This window comes from Scyliorhinus torazame, chromosome 10 (genome assembly GCF_047496885.1).
Source record: "Scyliorhinus torazame isolate Kashiwa2021f chromosome 10, sScyTor2.1, whole genome shotgun sequence".
Classification (NCBI taxonomy): domain Eukaryota; kingdom Metazoa; phylum Chordata; class Chondrichthyes; order Carcharhiniformes; family Scyliorhinidae; genus Scyliorhinus; species Scyliorhinus torazame.
The window spans coordinates 67889676-67903963 of record NC_092716.1 but is presented as its reverse complement, the minus strand read 5'-3'; the positions used below and the strand labels follow the sequence as shown (position 1 = coordinate 67903963).

Here is a 14288-nt window from a genome sequence, read left to right as displayed (position 1 = left end):
TTCCTTTTACAATTGAATTCTGATATTTGATATTTTAGGTTTTAAGTGACTAAATCCAGGCTGAAGCATATTTTCAACTCTTGCCCTTCACCCCGAGCAAAATGGGCTTTGCACAGAATCTTCTCAACCATACCCTGCACATTTTCAATGTGGCCCCTGGCCCATGGGACATTCCCTTCACTAAAATCCCAAAGGGAAGTGGAAAGAAAAGGCTGTATAATCATCTACATCCTGCCTAAAATGTTAACAGAGCTTTGAAATCACAAAACATCCTTCTTCCAAAAAACAAATGTATCACTTGCCTTTACGATACTTTCATCCCTGAACAATTCCTCGTCATCAAAATTCTGCATATTGTACAAATTCAGAAATGTCTCCAGCTCTGCAGAAGCATTCACACGACCCAGAGTTTAAGAAGTCTAAATTAATCTCGCCGTCTTTCTTAAATCTACTTGGAACACCAATGTCACTTACAATGGCTGGAAGTATATCTGCAAAAGTAGCATCTGTGTGATGTCACCAGTTATTGCTGTTTATTCAAGCAGAACGGAGGAATACTACTACAGAGAGTCCAGAATAACTGCAGTCCGAGGCAACTCTATTCAGAAAGGCATGTTTTGAAAGGAATCATGCAATCTTCCAAATAAATAAATTATATTATATGGGGCGGCACGATGGCACAGTGGTTAGCACTGTTGCCTCACAGTGCTAGGGACCCGGGTATAATCCCTTTCTTGGTGACAGTCTGTGTGGAGGTAGCACGTTCTTCACGTGGGTTTCCTCTGGGTGCCCCAGTTTCCTCCCACAGTCCAATGAACAATGTGCAGGTTAGGGGATTGGTCATTCTAAATTGCCCCTTAGTGTCCAAATGTTAGGGAGTTATGGGGATAGGGTGGAGGACTGAACAGTGGTAGGGTGCTCTTTCAGAGGGTCGGGCAGACCAGATGGGCCGAATGGCCTCCTTCTGCACTGTAGGGATTCTATAGATGGATATTTGCATTTCGTCTTCTTCCTCCCGCACCTTCCCCCCCCCCCCCCCCCCCCCCCATCCCATCCCCAACCCCCCACCCCCAACCCCCCAAGCATTTTGACTGGGAAAAGGATTTTTAACTTTTGAATTGACAGTTCAATGAAGTTTTACTTGATAAGCTACTCTGATAATACTACATTTGCTATCAGCTGTTCTGTTTGCAGTTTTTAATCAAAGCTGGCACTCTGTTGAGTGTGTTTGTTGGTGGATTGTTCATGGCTTTCCAACAGGTCAAGAAAAGAAACTCCAGGCAGCTGAAACATATGCTGAAAGTTTTAACAGTGACACCCCTGCCTAAAAGCATGTGTAAGCACCTTGAACACGTGGAGCACAGTAGTTCAAGCAATGTCAGGTTGTCAGGGTAACTAGGGGTCGGCCACAAATAAAACAAAATAGTGTAACAGTTATCTGTATGAGCAGAGTAATTGGGTTAGGATGCTTCAAATGAGGGCAGCACCGTGGCACAATGGTTAGCACTGCAGTCTCAGGGCGCCGATGTCCCAGGTTCGATCCCGCCTCTTGGGTCACTGTCCGTGTGGAGTTTGCACATTTTCGTCCCCACAGCACAAAGATGTGCACGGTAGGTGGATTGAACACGCTAAATTGCCCCTTAATTGGAAAAAAATTGGATACTCTTAAATTTATTTGAAAAAGGATGCTTCAAATGTTCAAAATCATTGCCAGGGTCAAAAGTAACTGAGAAATAGCTTTGTCAAATCATTTATTCATCTTTGGTACAGTTACGTAATGAGGGTCTCACTGGTTCAGAATACCAAGCCACTTGGGCAGGGTTTAAATTTTTAAATTAAAGTCAGTACATTTTTGCTAGTGGCTGTGTCCATTATGGCATTTGTTCTTTCAATCAGAAAAAACAAAAGCAAACTGGAGCCATATTCACTGCACAGCAGATATAACTGGGAGGTAGTAAAGTCAACCTGAAAATAGGTATTCCTGCATTAGTTTTTGATTGTTCGTGTTTGGTAGCAGCATTCAGCATCAGTAATGTATGACTTGTAGAACTATGGTGCTGATCCCCATTTCCCCATTCCGTATAGGTGACATAAGTGCCCATGCTGTTCCTTACTGACACCAATCCTCAAAGCATAAAGTTCATAGAATCAGCACAGGAGGAGGCCATTCATTCCACTGTGTTCTTTGAAGAAACTACCCAAGTAGCCCCACACCCCATATCTTTCCACATATCCCCACAAGCTGTTCCTTTTCCAGTATATTCCCTTTTGGAAGTTACCGTCAAACGTTCTTTCATCACATTTTTAGGCAGCACATTCCAGATCCTAACATCTCTGCAAAATTCTCTCTCATCACCCCCTCTCTTCTGTTGCCAATTTTCTTAAATCTCTGTCCTTTGATTACCGATCCACCTACCAGTGTAAACAGCGTCTCCCTTATTTATTCTATCAAAGCCACTCGGTTAAATACCTTGTGCAAAATTACTGTACATCAAAAAGTATATTGATGGGACTCTGACACTTACATTAAAGTGAGAATCAGGGCGGATCTTTCAACTTTTGTCACAGCCATAAACATTTACCTTGGTGGCACAGATTGGTGAATGCTACGTGAAGCAGACAACGCTAACATGCTTAAGGCAAGGCTTGCTGCATACATGAGAGAAAGGGAAATAGAAGGATATGGTGGCAGGAAAGCAAGAGGCAATGAGAGTGGGAGGACGCTCATGGAGTATACGAACAAATGAAATGGGAACATAAATAGGCCATTCAGCTCCTCAAGCCTGCTCCGCTTTCAACAAGATCATGGTTGATTTCTTTGGGTTTTGATTCCTACATTCCCATCTACCACGACAACCTTGGATTCCTCTTGTCTGGCATAAACACTGGCAAAGAGCAGTGGGGCTGAATGGCCTGTATCTGTAAAGTAGATTCAGTGTAATTCTATGCAATTATAGTCCAACAAAACTTAATATTCGTGACTAGCAACCGTCTTTGAGGACACGGATACTCGTGCACTTTAACGTAACCTGGATGAAAAACTGCATTAAATGTTTTGCTTCTTCAGTATTGTTTCAGACAAAAACATATGTGCCTGTTATTTTCTTTATCCAAACTAAGTATTAATGTGGATCACCTCATGGTTGCTTTACAACAATACATTTTGGTTTCAGAAGTTCCGATTGCCAAAAGTTGACTGGCATTTACATTTATTTAAAAAAGGTATTCTACATTGATCATCACATAATTGCCATGACTGGGTACGCTTGAGTTTTCTATCAAACTGGTTTTCAATGCCGAGCCCTCGGGAATCCATGACATGATTCTGATTTTCTCCATGGATTCACACATTATAGAATCATAGAATTCCTACAGTGCAGAATGAGGCCATTCGACCCATTGAGTCTACACCGACCCTTTGAAAGAGCATCCTACCTAGGTCCACTCCCCCTCCTATCCCCTTAATCCCACCTAACCTGCACATCTTTGGACACTAAGGGGCAATTTAACATGGCCAAACCACCAAACATGCACATCTTTGGACTGTGGGACGAAACTGGAGTAACCGGAAGAAACCCACGCAGGCACAGAAGAAAGTGCAAACTCCACACAGTGTCCCAAGGCCGAAATTGAACCTGGGTCCTTGGCGCTGTGGTGCAGCAGCGCTGATCAATTTTCTACTTTTTCTTTTGGGTAACTGGAATGGTCCGTTAGGAATTTGGACAATGGGCAACTGTATTTGCAGGAAATTCCTATGTTTGGACATATAGGAAAGTTTAAAAACTAATGCTCCATTCAAAATGCATCTTCAATCCAAGTTCCAAAGAAACTTTACATGTTACCAGTCATGGCATTTGCATTTAAAAAAGTTTACTCAAAGTTTTCGTCAACTATTTCAGTAGCTACACCCAAGACACATTTAAATGTAAAGCATTTATTTGAAGGGGAATAATGTGCAGGGCTATGAGGAAAGAGGGAATTGAATAGCCTACAGCACGATGGGATGAACAGCCACACTTGTGTTGCATCATTCTATGAGTCTACAATATTGTGTGTAAGGTAAATGGGCAGGAAATACTTCAATATGCATAACTTTACCAAAAGCTGCATTTTCAAAACGTTACATATTTATGCTGAATTCAACATGGTATTAGGAAAATGAGATTCAATTATAGAAATTATGGGTGCCACTTAAGCTAATGTTTAATAATTTCAGACGTACTCTGCAACTTTGTGTACATTTTATTATTAGTCACAAGCAACAGCAATCTGTACAAGCTGTAATTTTGTATGATTCTCAACCTTCCAAGGACAATTCATATATTTTGTCCCATTCATGTAAAGTAGCTCCAACAAGACTTTATTGCCATTTTGAAGGCACTATCCGTGAACTGAAAATCCATTCTCTCTTTACATGGGCGCCACAGTTTTACTTCTGCTACTGGACACTATAGCAAATATAAACTCAATCTGGTTAATCCTTTTGACCTTTTAACAAGGTTGGTTAATGGGTTTCTACAAAGAAACCCTGTGCAAGACATGTGCCTGCTAACAGTTTGATCATTTGTGTAAATAGAAGCCTACAATTTCCAGCCACCTTAGGTAAGTGAAGTACCCAAAGTTTTAATCAAGAACTTTCTGACTTACTTTAGTTCCGGGTCATTAAATATTACCCAGGATCTAACACAAATAAATATTTACAATATTGTTATCTATCCATCTGATATTTTTTAAGAATAGCCAGCTGCAATTTCATAACACCGCATAGTGTTCCAAAAACAGAGATTGGGGAAAGTAAAAGAGAGGGCATACATGATCAAATAAAAATTCTATCATTGCACTTTCAACAGCTTTTAGTATAAAATATTGCTAAAAGTTCCGCTGAAAAGTTTTCTTTGATGTTACTCATACTGAGCCTGTATTTTCTGGAGTTGCGAAGAATGGATCTCATTGAGACTTCCAAAATTCTTACAAGGGTGTGACAGGGTAGATGTAGTTCGGATGTTTCCCCTGGCTGGTGAGTCCAGAACCAGGGAACGCAAAGTCAGAATAAAAGAAGCAGGTCAGTTAAAACTATGATGAGGCTTACTCCTGCTCCTATGTTTCCTATATGGTGATGCAACAAAAAATGCTCTACTGAAATATAGCAGTGATCAAGTACCCTGTGGCAGATTATGAGAGGTCTTGGCCTTCCACTATATAGTGGTCACATTGGCGAGTGATTATAGGATTTATAATGGCATTTCAATTAGGAGTCGATAACTGGAAGCTGATTGGCTATTGAAGTACTTCTACGATTTTGACATGCAGCTGGTTTGATAGAGAATATCCCGAGGGTACCACACAGGGAATTCCATTAAAATTTCATGCCTGGTGAATGAATTAAAAATGCTTTCTTAAAAAATTCATTTGTGTAATGATTAAGAACTAGAATTAAGGGAACTAGACATGTACCTAGCAAAAAAATCAAGGCAGAGGCTCCAGTGACGGAGTTCTACATTGCCAGAGGTGTCATCTTTCAGGTGTGACTTTAAAATGTCTCAGGTGTCAATACTTATCACTCAATCAACAGGCGGAATTTTCCCATCTTTTTAATGTCAGGCACTGACTGAAACCCAGCTCTCTAGCTGCACAGCTGGGTATTTAGTCCAGATTTTGAGCCTGTCAGAAAAAAAATCAGTGTCCGTTGTTTATGCCATCACTGTGTAGGGGTGTGGCCTAATAAGAGTCAGCGAGGCCAACTCCACAGAGATTGTGGCACCCTTTAAACATGGCGCCCCGATCAGTAAATAAAGAAAACCCCCTACAAACATGGCGGACTTCCCACATCCCCATCCCCCCCCAAAAAAATAAACATCGATGCTTCCATCCCTCTCCAACCATCATCAGCATCAGTCCCACCCCAAGCATTAGCATTGGGAGCTCCACCTCCAATAAACCCAATGCGCACCACGCTCCCAATGGGGCTCCCCAGAGGATCCGCACCTTGCGCTGCCTCCTGGCACAGGTTGGCACTGCCAGGTGTATGTCTCCCTCCCCCCGGGGGCTATATTACCCTTGCGCCCCCAGCGAGGATCCACTTGACTGGTTCACATTTTTCAAAATCTCTCCGGCGGTGGGGCTCAGTAAGTGTATAAAAAAAATGTATTTAAATGAGGTTTCCACCCACTCTGGGCGCGAATATCATTAGGTCACTGACGAGGGGGGGTGGAGAATCGGGAACGCGATCTCGCTGGAGAGTATCGCATTTTGCAATTCTCGTAGGATTTTCCACCCGTGTTGCCATTCTCGCTGATGGCGAACATGGGCTGAAAAATCATCCCCAACATCACGAAACACAGATTATCAGGTCATTATCACAATGCTGTTCGGCGAAGTTAATGTGCATAGATTGGCTGTTACATTTCCTACATTACAATAGTAACCTGGCTGTCACATTTCCTACATTACAATTGTAACCCCACTTCAATAATAATAATGATGATAATAATCTTTATTAGTCACACAAGTAGGCTTACATTAACACTGCAATGAAGTTACTGTGAAAATCCCCTAGTCACCTGCGCCTGCTTGGGTACACGTAGGGAGAATTCAGAATGTCCAAATTACCTAACAAGCATGTCTTTCGGGACTTGTGGGAGGAAACCAGAGTACCCAGAGAAAACCCACGCAGACATGGGGGGGGATCGTACAGGCTCCGCACAGACAGTGACCCAAGCCGGGAATCGAACGCAGCTACCTGGCGCTGTGAAGCAACAGTGCTAACCACTGTCCTACCGGGTTGCTCAATTCAAAAGTACTTGATTGGCTATACAGTTCTCAAGATGTGCAATGGTCATAGATATCATAGAACCCCTACAGTGTAAAAGGAGGCCATTCAGCCCATTGAGTCTGCACCAATCCTCCGAAAGAGCACACCGCCCAGGCCCAATGCCCCACCCTATTCCCGTAACCCCACCTAACCTTTGGACACTAAGGGACAATTTAGCATGGCCAATCCACCAAACCTGCACATCATTGGACTGTGGGAGGAAACCCGTGCAGACACGGGGAGAATGCGCAAACTCCAGTCACCCAATGTCAGAATCGAACTGAGGACCCCGGAGCTGTGAGGCAGCAGTGCTAATGATACAATATGAATTCATTTTCCTTCTTTTCTCGCAGCTTTTCAAAGATAAATTCAAACTGTAAATGTATGGCTGCCTTTCCAATCATTTAATAAAGCAAAAGAAGTGCACGCAAGGAGTGCATTCTATTTTTGAAACTATGCCACAGTCAAGCCATCTGGAGATTGAATGAACTCAAAATCAAAAGTACAATGGCCAGGAGTTTCAGCCCTCCCCCCACCTGGGTTTTCAGGATGTGGAGATGGATTGCCATTGGCCGACGGCGGGAAGGCAGTGGTCACTTTGTTGCTCAAAGCCCCCGTTGCCGGGGAACCCGCTGGCCAATGGCAACCTGCCTCCGCCACTGGAAAAGCTGCCACAGGAGGCAGGAAATCCCAGCCAATGTTAACTGAATTTTTGCATCATACTTAATTCAGATTGAGGGGCCATAGGTTAGACGTGGGGCAAAAATTCCTGCTGGAGAAATAGGTATTCATCTGTAATCATTATTATGCCACTGGTTGGTCAATATCAGATTTTGAAAAAAATATTCATTAAAATTCTATTGAGGGGAAGAAAATAAGGAGGGGAAGAAAATAAGGACCCACTGTAACTCGCTTGCTCCCCTCGCTGTTCGACGGCTGCTGACCAGCTGGCTCACGTTGGCTTGTGGCTTTCGCCCAGCGCCCCACTGACTGTGTAAACTTATCAGAACCCAACTGACAATTTTCACAGCGGAATATATTTGGAATCCAACCTATCCAAAAACTCCTTACTGGAACAATATATTATTGAAAATGCTTTGTGGCCCGAACACACATGTGCTACCAACTTGGTTAACTGCACAAAACACTCACTGCTACATAAAATGAACCACTGGAAGGCAGCTGCAATGTTTCACAATATCCAACCCAAGTGTCAAATGGGAAGAAGCGAGGGTGGAAGTGGTAATTGGGAGGGAGAAAATGAATTCTTCCATTTGCTGATTATGGTTCAGTCTTTTACACCACTCACTAAACAATACAAACCTGTAATTCACATCGTGGCACTGATAGCAGAACCGTTTAGAAAAGTGTCATGAGGGCAGCACGGTGGCGCAGTGGGTAGCACTGGGAGTGCGGCATGGAGGACCCGGGTTCGAATCCCGGCCCTGGGTCACTGTCCTTGTGGAGTTTGCACATTCTCCCTGTGTCTGCGTGGGTTTCACTCCCACAACCCAAAGATGTGCAGGTTAGGTGGATTGGCCACGCTAAATTGCAAAACAAATAATTGGGTACTCCAAATTTATTTTTTCTTAAAGAAAAAAGTGTCATGCACCGTTCGAAAGGTACTCAACAAATTAGAGCTAAGTGGCGTGAAAGTTGCTAAAATACACAAAACATTTCTTTAAAACTGAATGACTATTAAACTACGATTTATTTTTTATCAACTGAAAGGCACTTACTTAAATCATTACTTAATATTTTCTGAAGCTGGTTGCCCAGAGATTGTGCGTGAATGTATAAGCATACATAACACTCCTCCCACACTGCATTGTAAAAGCAGACATTATAATTGACCCGGCTATTAAAAATACACTTGATGCTGCACTGGCTGGTGGAGTTGGCAATGGCAGCACAGTATTACTCCAAAGCTGCCTTGCCCAGAAATTTGTTCTCCCTTCAAGACACTGATTTATAATGGGACATGATTCCACAACCACCTTTCTGTTCATTGCCCATTTTCTTGCAGGGGTGGATTTACACTTTGCCTCGCTTGCTCCCCTCGCTGTTCGACGGCTGCTGACCAGCTGGCTCACGTTGGCTTGTGGCTTTCGCCCAGCGCCCCATTGACTGGCCGGCCAGCCCTCATCCCTGGGTCGAAGTCACCTGCTGGCTGTGCCTTTTTTTTTTTTGCAAAAGCAAAACAGCACCTTCTGCCTCTCTCCCGCCCCATTGAACTCCTCTCATTCCTCGCAGGTGCGCGCCACAATATTCGGGCCAGTCTGTTTTCCTGCTCTAAAAGGGACTTGGCAATCAGAGTCTGATGTCGCTCTGCATTGCCTGCTGATAACTGTTATCAGACCCTTATTGGTGCCCATAGTCACTGACCCCACCCGTTGGACAGGGCTATGTGCCTATGCACGGTGTGTTTCATTGTAAACCTGGTTCATACAAGTTTTTCTAGTATAAACTTAGGCAGTGAATATTGGTAGCTATTTGATCACTAATGCTGTGTAGTCAACACTCATCATGTTCACACCAACCATCCACAATTGTAGTTTCTACCAGAGATTGTTGGACCAAAATCGGGAGAAGAAAGCTTCCACTGAATTTCCTTTGCTTCCATTTACTAATTCAGAGACACAGATGCCCCCTGTGTTGCCTCAGCAGTGATCAAATAATCCAGCAGAGAAAAGAAAAATCCAGCCTGGGACCTTCATGCTCTGCACGCCCCAATACTACACCAGGTGGTGTAGATTTACTCACTGAGCCACTAGGGAGCCTGACAACAGCATTAAATAACAACAGAGTGTTATGGTTTTTGACACCTTTCCCATAATTTTATTCCATAAGCAAGACTGACAGCCCCACAGAGTTCTAACATTCTACACTTTGGAGCGGAATCCAAGTTGTATAAAAGCATTCAGGGTATTCTGTTCCTATTCGAAATGCAATTTTCTGTTTCTAAAATAATTTTAATTTTGAATTCCAGGCCTTGCATACCTAGGACAATGAAAGCTGCATGACTCCCATGGGCATGTGAATTACAGTCTATAATTAAAATGCACCAGGCATCAAGGAGTGGAACAAAATACATCATTACACTTAACTCTGATGGCAGAGTTTAACAAACCAGGGAATGGAATCTGCAGACTTTCACATCCCTTGTCAGAGGCTGTTGGAGCTACATGGCCTCTGTTACTTTTCATCCAGCACTCTGCAGGAACTCAAGACACTGTTTCATTCCATTCATGACAATCCAATGCAAGCAGATGAATTATTTTCTCCTTTTCTTTCTTTTATTAATGACTGAGGCGGGTGGAGGTTGGTTGGGAGGTAACGCAGGGAAGGGGCCTATAAAAGAAAATGCTTCTCCCAGTGGTAAGAAAAGTGCAGCAGCCAAGAAAGTTTTGGCTCCACGTGTGGATTCGTCTCCTGTAATCCATTCATTCACTAAGAAGGGGACCAGATGCAGGATTAGAGCAAATTCCAAGCTGCCTTATTACAGCCAGCTTTAGTAGGCATTCAAATCCATTTGGAGTTGCCAGATTTATCAATCAATCGATTATCATCATTCAGGGTAAATTCCATTTGATTTGTATTCTTTAAAATTTAAAACAAGTAACAGGCAGGGATTTAAAATGCCCGGTAATGTGTGCCAGCTTTAAATCTTTATAAGTTTCTATTAAGTACCAATAAACAACACAAAATGTTAACATATAAAATAGTCAGGAAATGATCCATTAAATCTCGTGTTGATTACACGTCTGCTTTGTAAACAGCAGATAGCAAACAGTTAATGAATTTGAAATACTTCTTTGATATTGCATTTGTCAACACGCTTACACAATTTAAATGTATTTTCCAAGTTTCCAAAGGATTAACTGTAACCACTTCAAAGCATTGCCTCAACAATGACATCTGAATTTCAGCCTCAGCCTCAACACTCTCTTTGCGCACATAATGACTAATCTTTCTCGGTTTTCTTTTAAGTTTTCATTTACTTCAAAACAAATGATGTGCACTTAGTCAGATTTTGACGCAAAATGCTTCAATATAAAATGCAGCATGTGCCAGCTTCCAAGATCCAATTACAAAGAGAACAAAACACTTCAAAAAAGATACGACAAAATTGCTACATGTTCGGGACGCTCATCTGACATGCCTGTCTCAGGAAAATGCCAGATATTAAAATCACACTTAGTTACAACACAGAGCTCCGAAGAGATGTGGATCACAGTCTCCCAGGCATCCTGCCAGAATCAAGTTCCTTTGATGTAAGAAAAATATCCTCCAGTTTGAGTACATTTATAAAGCCGTGACACAGGCACTTTAAATAATATTTTCTCCAGCGATCACCTGGACTTTTCCCAACTTACTGGCGCCTGTTTAACTTTTCAAACAACCCTCTCTCTTGCCTTCCACCCCCAAGAAAACTACTAGAGAATTGGCTCCAGACCAGGCTCCCCTTGAAAACCTGGGTCGATGAATATTTCAGACATCTGCACACTTTTTGGGGTTGGGGGGGCGGGGGGGGTGCGGGGGTGGAAATGAAAAGAACATCTTTCAAATCACACGTTGACTCTTGAGCTTGAGCAGCCTGGGCTGTTAAAAAGAAACAGGCATGCACAAATGGGAATTTCTAACACTTTCCATATGACATCTGAATTGCGGCTGTTACATTGCACCAACTGGTACCATTCAACCGACCACTGCCCCCCAAAATTCAACAAACACCAATGGGGGAAACCTGAACTTTCTATTGTTTCTTCAGCAGAATTAGCCAACAGTCATATGTTCCTTAACTTGTTTGAAAGATGTTAGAAGGGTGGAAATATTACCTGAAAGCTAGGTGTATTGGAGTCTTGAGTTTGATCAATCACCACCATCACCCCCATCACATACTCTCACCCAGTCCTATATACAGTTCCTCTAGTGAGAACAGAGCAGCCAGGACCTGTTCCTTCCCACAGATAAATTGAAGCTGGAGTGATTGGGGAGGGTGAGGAAGAGGCGAGGGGGGGGGGGGACGAGGAGGAAGAAAGAGGCGAGGGGGGGGGACGAGGAGGAAGAAAGAGGCGAGGGGGGGGACGAGGAGGAAGAAAGAGGCGAGGGGGGGGGACGAGGAGGAAGAAAGAGGCGAGGGGGGGGGACGAGGAGGAAGAAAGAGGCGAGGGGGGGGGACGAGGAGGAAGAAAGAGGCGAGGGGGGGGGGGACGAGGAGGAAGAAAGAGGCGAGGGGGGGGACGAGGAGGAAGAAAGAGGCGAGGGGGGGGGACGAGGAGGAAGAAAGAGGCGAGGGGGGGGGACGAGGAGGAAGAAAGAGGCGAGGGGGGGGACGAGGAGGAAGAAAGAGGCGAGGGGGGGGACGAGGAGGAAGAAAGAGGCGAGGGGGGGGGACGAGGAGGAAGAAAGAGGCGAGGGGGGGGACGAGGAGGAAGAAAGAGGCGAGGGGGGGGACGAGGAGGAAGAAAGAGGCGAGGGGGGGACGAGGAGGAAGAAAGAGGCGAGGGGGGGGGGACGAGGAGGAAGAAAGAGGCGAGGGGGGGACGAGGAGGAAGAAAGAGGCGAGGGGGGGGACGAGGAGGAAGAAAGAGGCGAGGGGGGGACGAGGAGGAAGAAAGAGGCGAGGGGGGGACGAGGAGGAAGAAAGAGGCGAGGGGGGGGGGGACGAGGAGGAAGAAAGAGGCGAGGGGGGGGACGAGGAGGAAGAAAGAGGCGAGGGGGGGACGAGGAGGAAGAGGAGTGAGATGAGGACAAAGAAAAGGATGGTATGGGAAGGAGAGGGGGATGACGAGAGGAGAGGGATGAAGAGGGCGATGAGGGCAGAGAGGGGTCCAGAGGAAGAGGGGGCCGAGGAGGAGAGGTGTAAGAAAGCAGGGTGATCAGAAGAGGGGGGTAATCAGAAGAGGGGGGTAATCAATCAGAAGAGAGGGGGGTAATCAATCAGAAGGGGGGGTAAATCAGAAGGGGGGGGTAAATCAGAAGGGGGGGGTAAATCAGAAGGGGGGGGGGGTAAATCAGAATGGCGGGGGGGGGGGGGGGGTGATCAAAAGGAAGGGTGAGGAGCTCCTTACCGCGGTGGAAAGTCTGCAGCCCGCTCTCTGGAAGCCGGCTGAGTAACCCGGGCTGTGCTTCTGTTTGACGATCCAGTCCTCCAGCCCCTTCCGACTCAAACAAGCATTCACCACAAAACTGTCACCTGGAGTAAGGATCAACAACAACAACAAAAAATAACCGTGGGTTTTGTTTCTCGACAGAAGCTATGGTCAGACATGGAGAAAACTTTTGGTCAGGAAAAAAACTCATGTAAAGTTTCTACATAACTTTTTTTTTTAAAAGGAGAGAAATGCCTACCTTCAGGACTCTCTCTCGGTTTACAAACGGCGGCTGTTCGGTAAGATGTAGCAAAATGGAAAAAAATAAGATTGGTTACTATGAGGACAGTTTTTTTTTAAACACAGTAAAGAGTAGAACGGCTTTGATGTCCGTTGTCTTACCATGCTTGGAGTGAAGTTTCCCCATGACTAACGCTCTGTCCGCATCGGGCTGGGTTTGGGGAACATTTGGAGGTTGTTGGGGGTTCCCCGGGTTTAGAAATCCATGGATGCGGCTCGGGTTAGAGGGAGGGAGCCTTCAGTCTGACTCCACGCTGCAGCACTGCACCGCCTTCTGCCTGTGTCTGCTCCCAGCCCCGGCAGCTCAGAGTCTGTAATCCACAACCCTCCCCCTCATTCACTCACAGAGAGAGAGAGGCGGCTACAGAAAGAAACTTCAGCCACCAGGGAACATGATTGACACCTCATTGAGCTGACTGCACTTCAGTTCCCGGCTCCCCCTCCCCTTTTTTATTGGCCGGTCGGTGGGCGGCAGATGAAAGGAAACTTGTCCACCCACCCGCCCCCCCTTGCATTCTCCAATATTCTCCAACATAAAAGCAGCTCCAACAACTCACTTGCAGCAGCAACCAAGGGGAGCCTAGGATCAAGGAAAATCAATCCACACACGCCTTATATTTGGCCCCAGAAAAAAAAATCCCTAGAAATATGCTGTGAAGACTCAGCCGGCCAGGCAGCCTTTGTGAAGGAAGATGCCAAAGTTTAAGTTGCAGCTGTAACCCTCCCCCACCTTCCAGATTAATCAATATCTCTTGGCTGCTGGCAGCTACGAACTAGGTGCATTAATAAGATGTAAAAAAATACTTTTCATTGTTTTCAACATTGGGTAGAAAGTATTGGAGATGTGGGAAGGTCCCTTCTTGAGATTGTTGGAGTGGGATTCCCTGTGATTAAACTTCCGGGAATACCATTTCCAGTGATCTCCACTGCTTTCCCTCATTCTTTTCCACCTAGCTGTTCTTCTGTGATATGAAACATTGGTCTTTCTTTGATCCGGATCATTAGAGATTGGACGTATGGCCCAGCAGAAGTCCCAACATGCTGATCTTTGTGGGAATTGCCCAAGCAAGTTTGAACTTCCT

The 14288-nt window shown here is 44.8% G+C and overlaps 1 protein-coding gene across 2 annotated transcripts in view; it reads right to left on the bottom strand.

Annotated features, from left to right (window-relative positions):
- The window catches only part of nkd1 (NKD inhibitor of WNT signaling pathway 1), a 115521-nt gene extending 101961 nt beyond the window's left edge, over positions 1–13560 (bottom strand). The window contains exons 1-3 of one of the 2 annotated variants that reach the window (XM_072518228.1): positions 13309–13560; positions 13166–13198; positions 12886–13010 (exon numbers count right to left, since the gene is read on the bottom strand). In XM_072518228.1, the coding sequence (XP_072374329.1) occupies positions 12886–13010; positions 13166–13198; positions 13309–13333 (183 nt within the window). In that variant the 5' untranslated portion in view covers positions 13334–13560. The remainder of the gene's footprint in view (positions 1–12885; positions 13011–13165; positions 13199–13308) is intronic. The other variant, XM_072518229.1, reaches the window with a different exon arrangement.
- Positions 13561–14288: the final 728 nt, after the last annotated feature.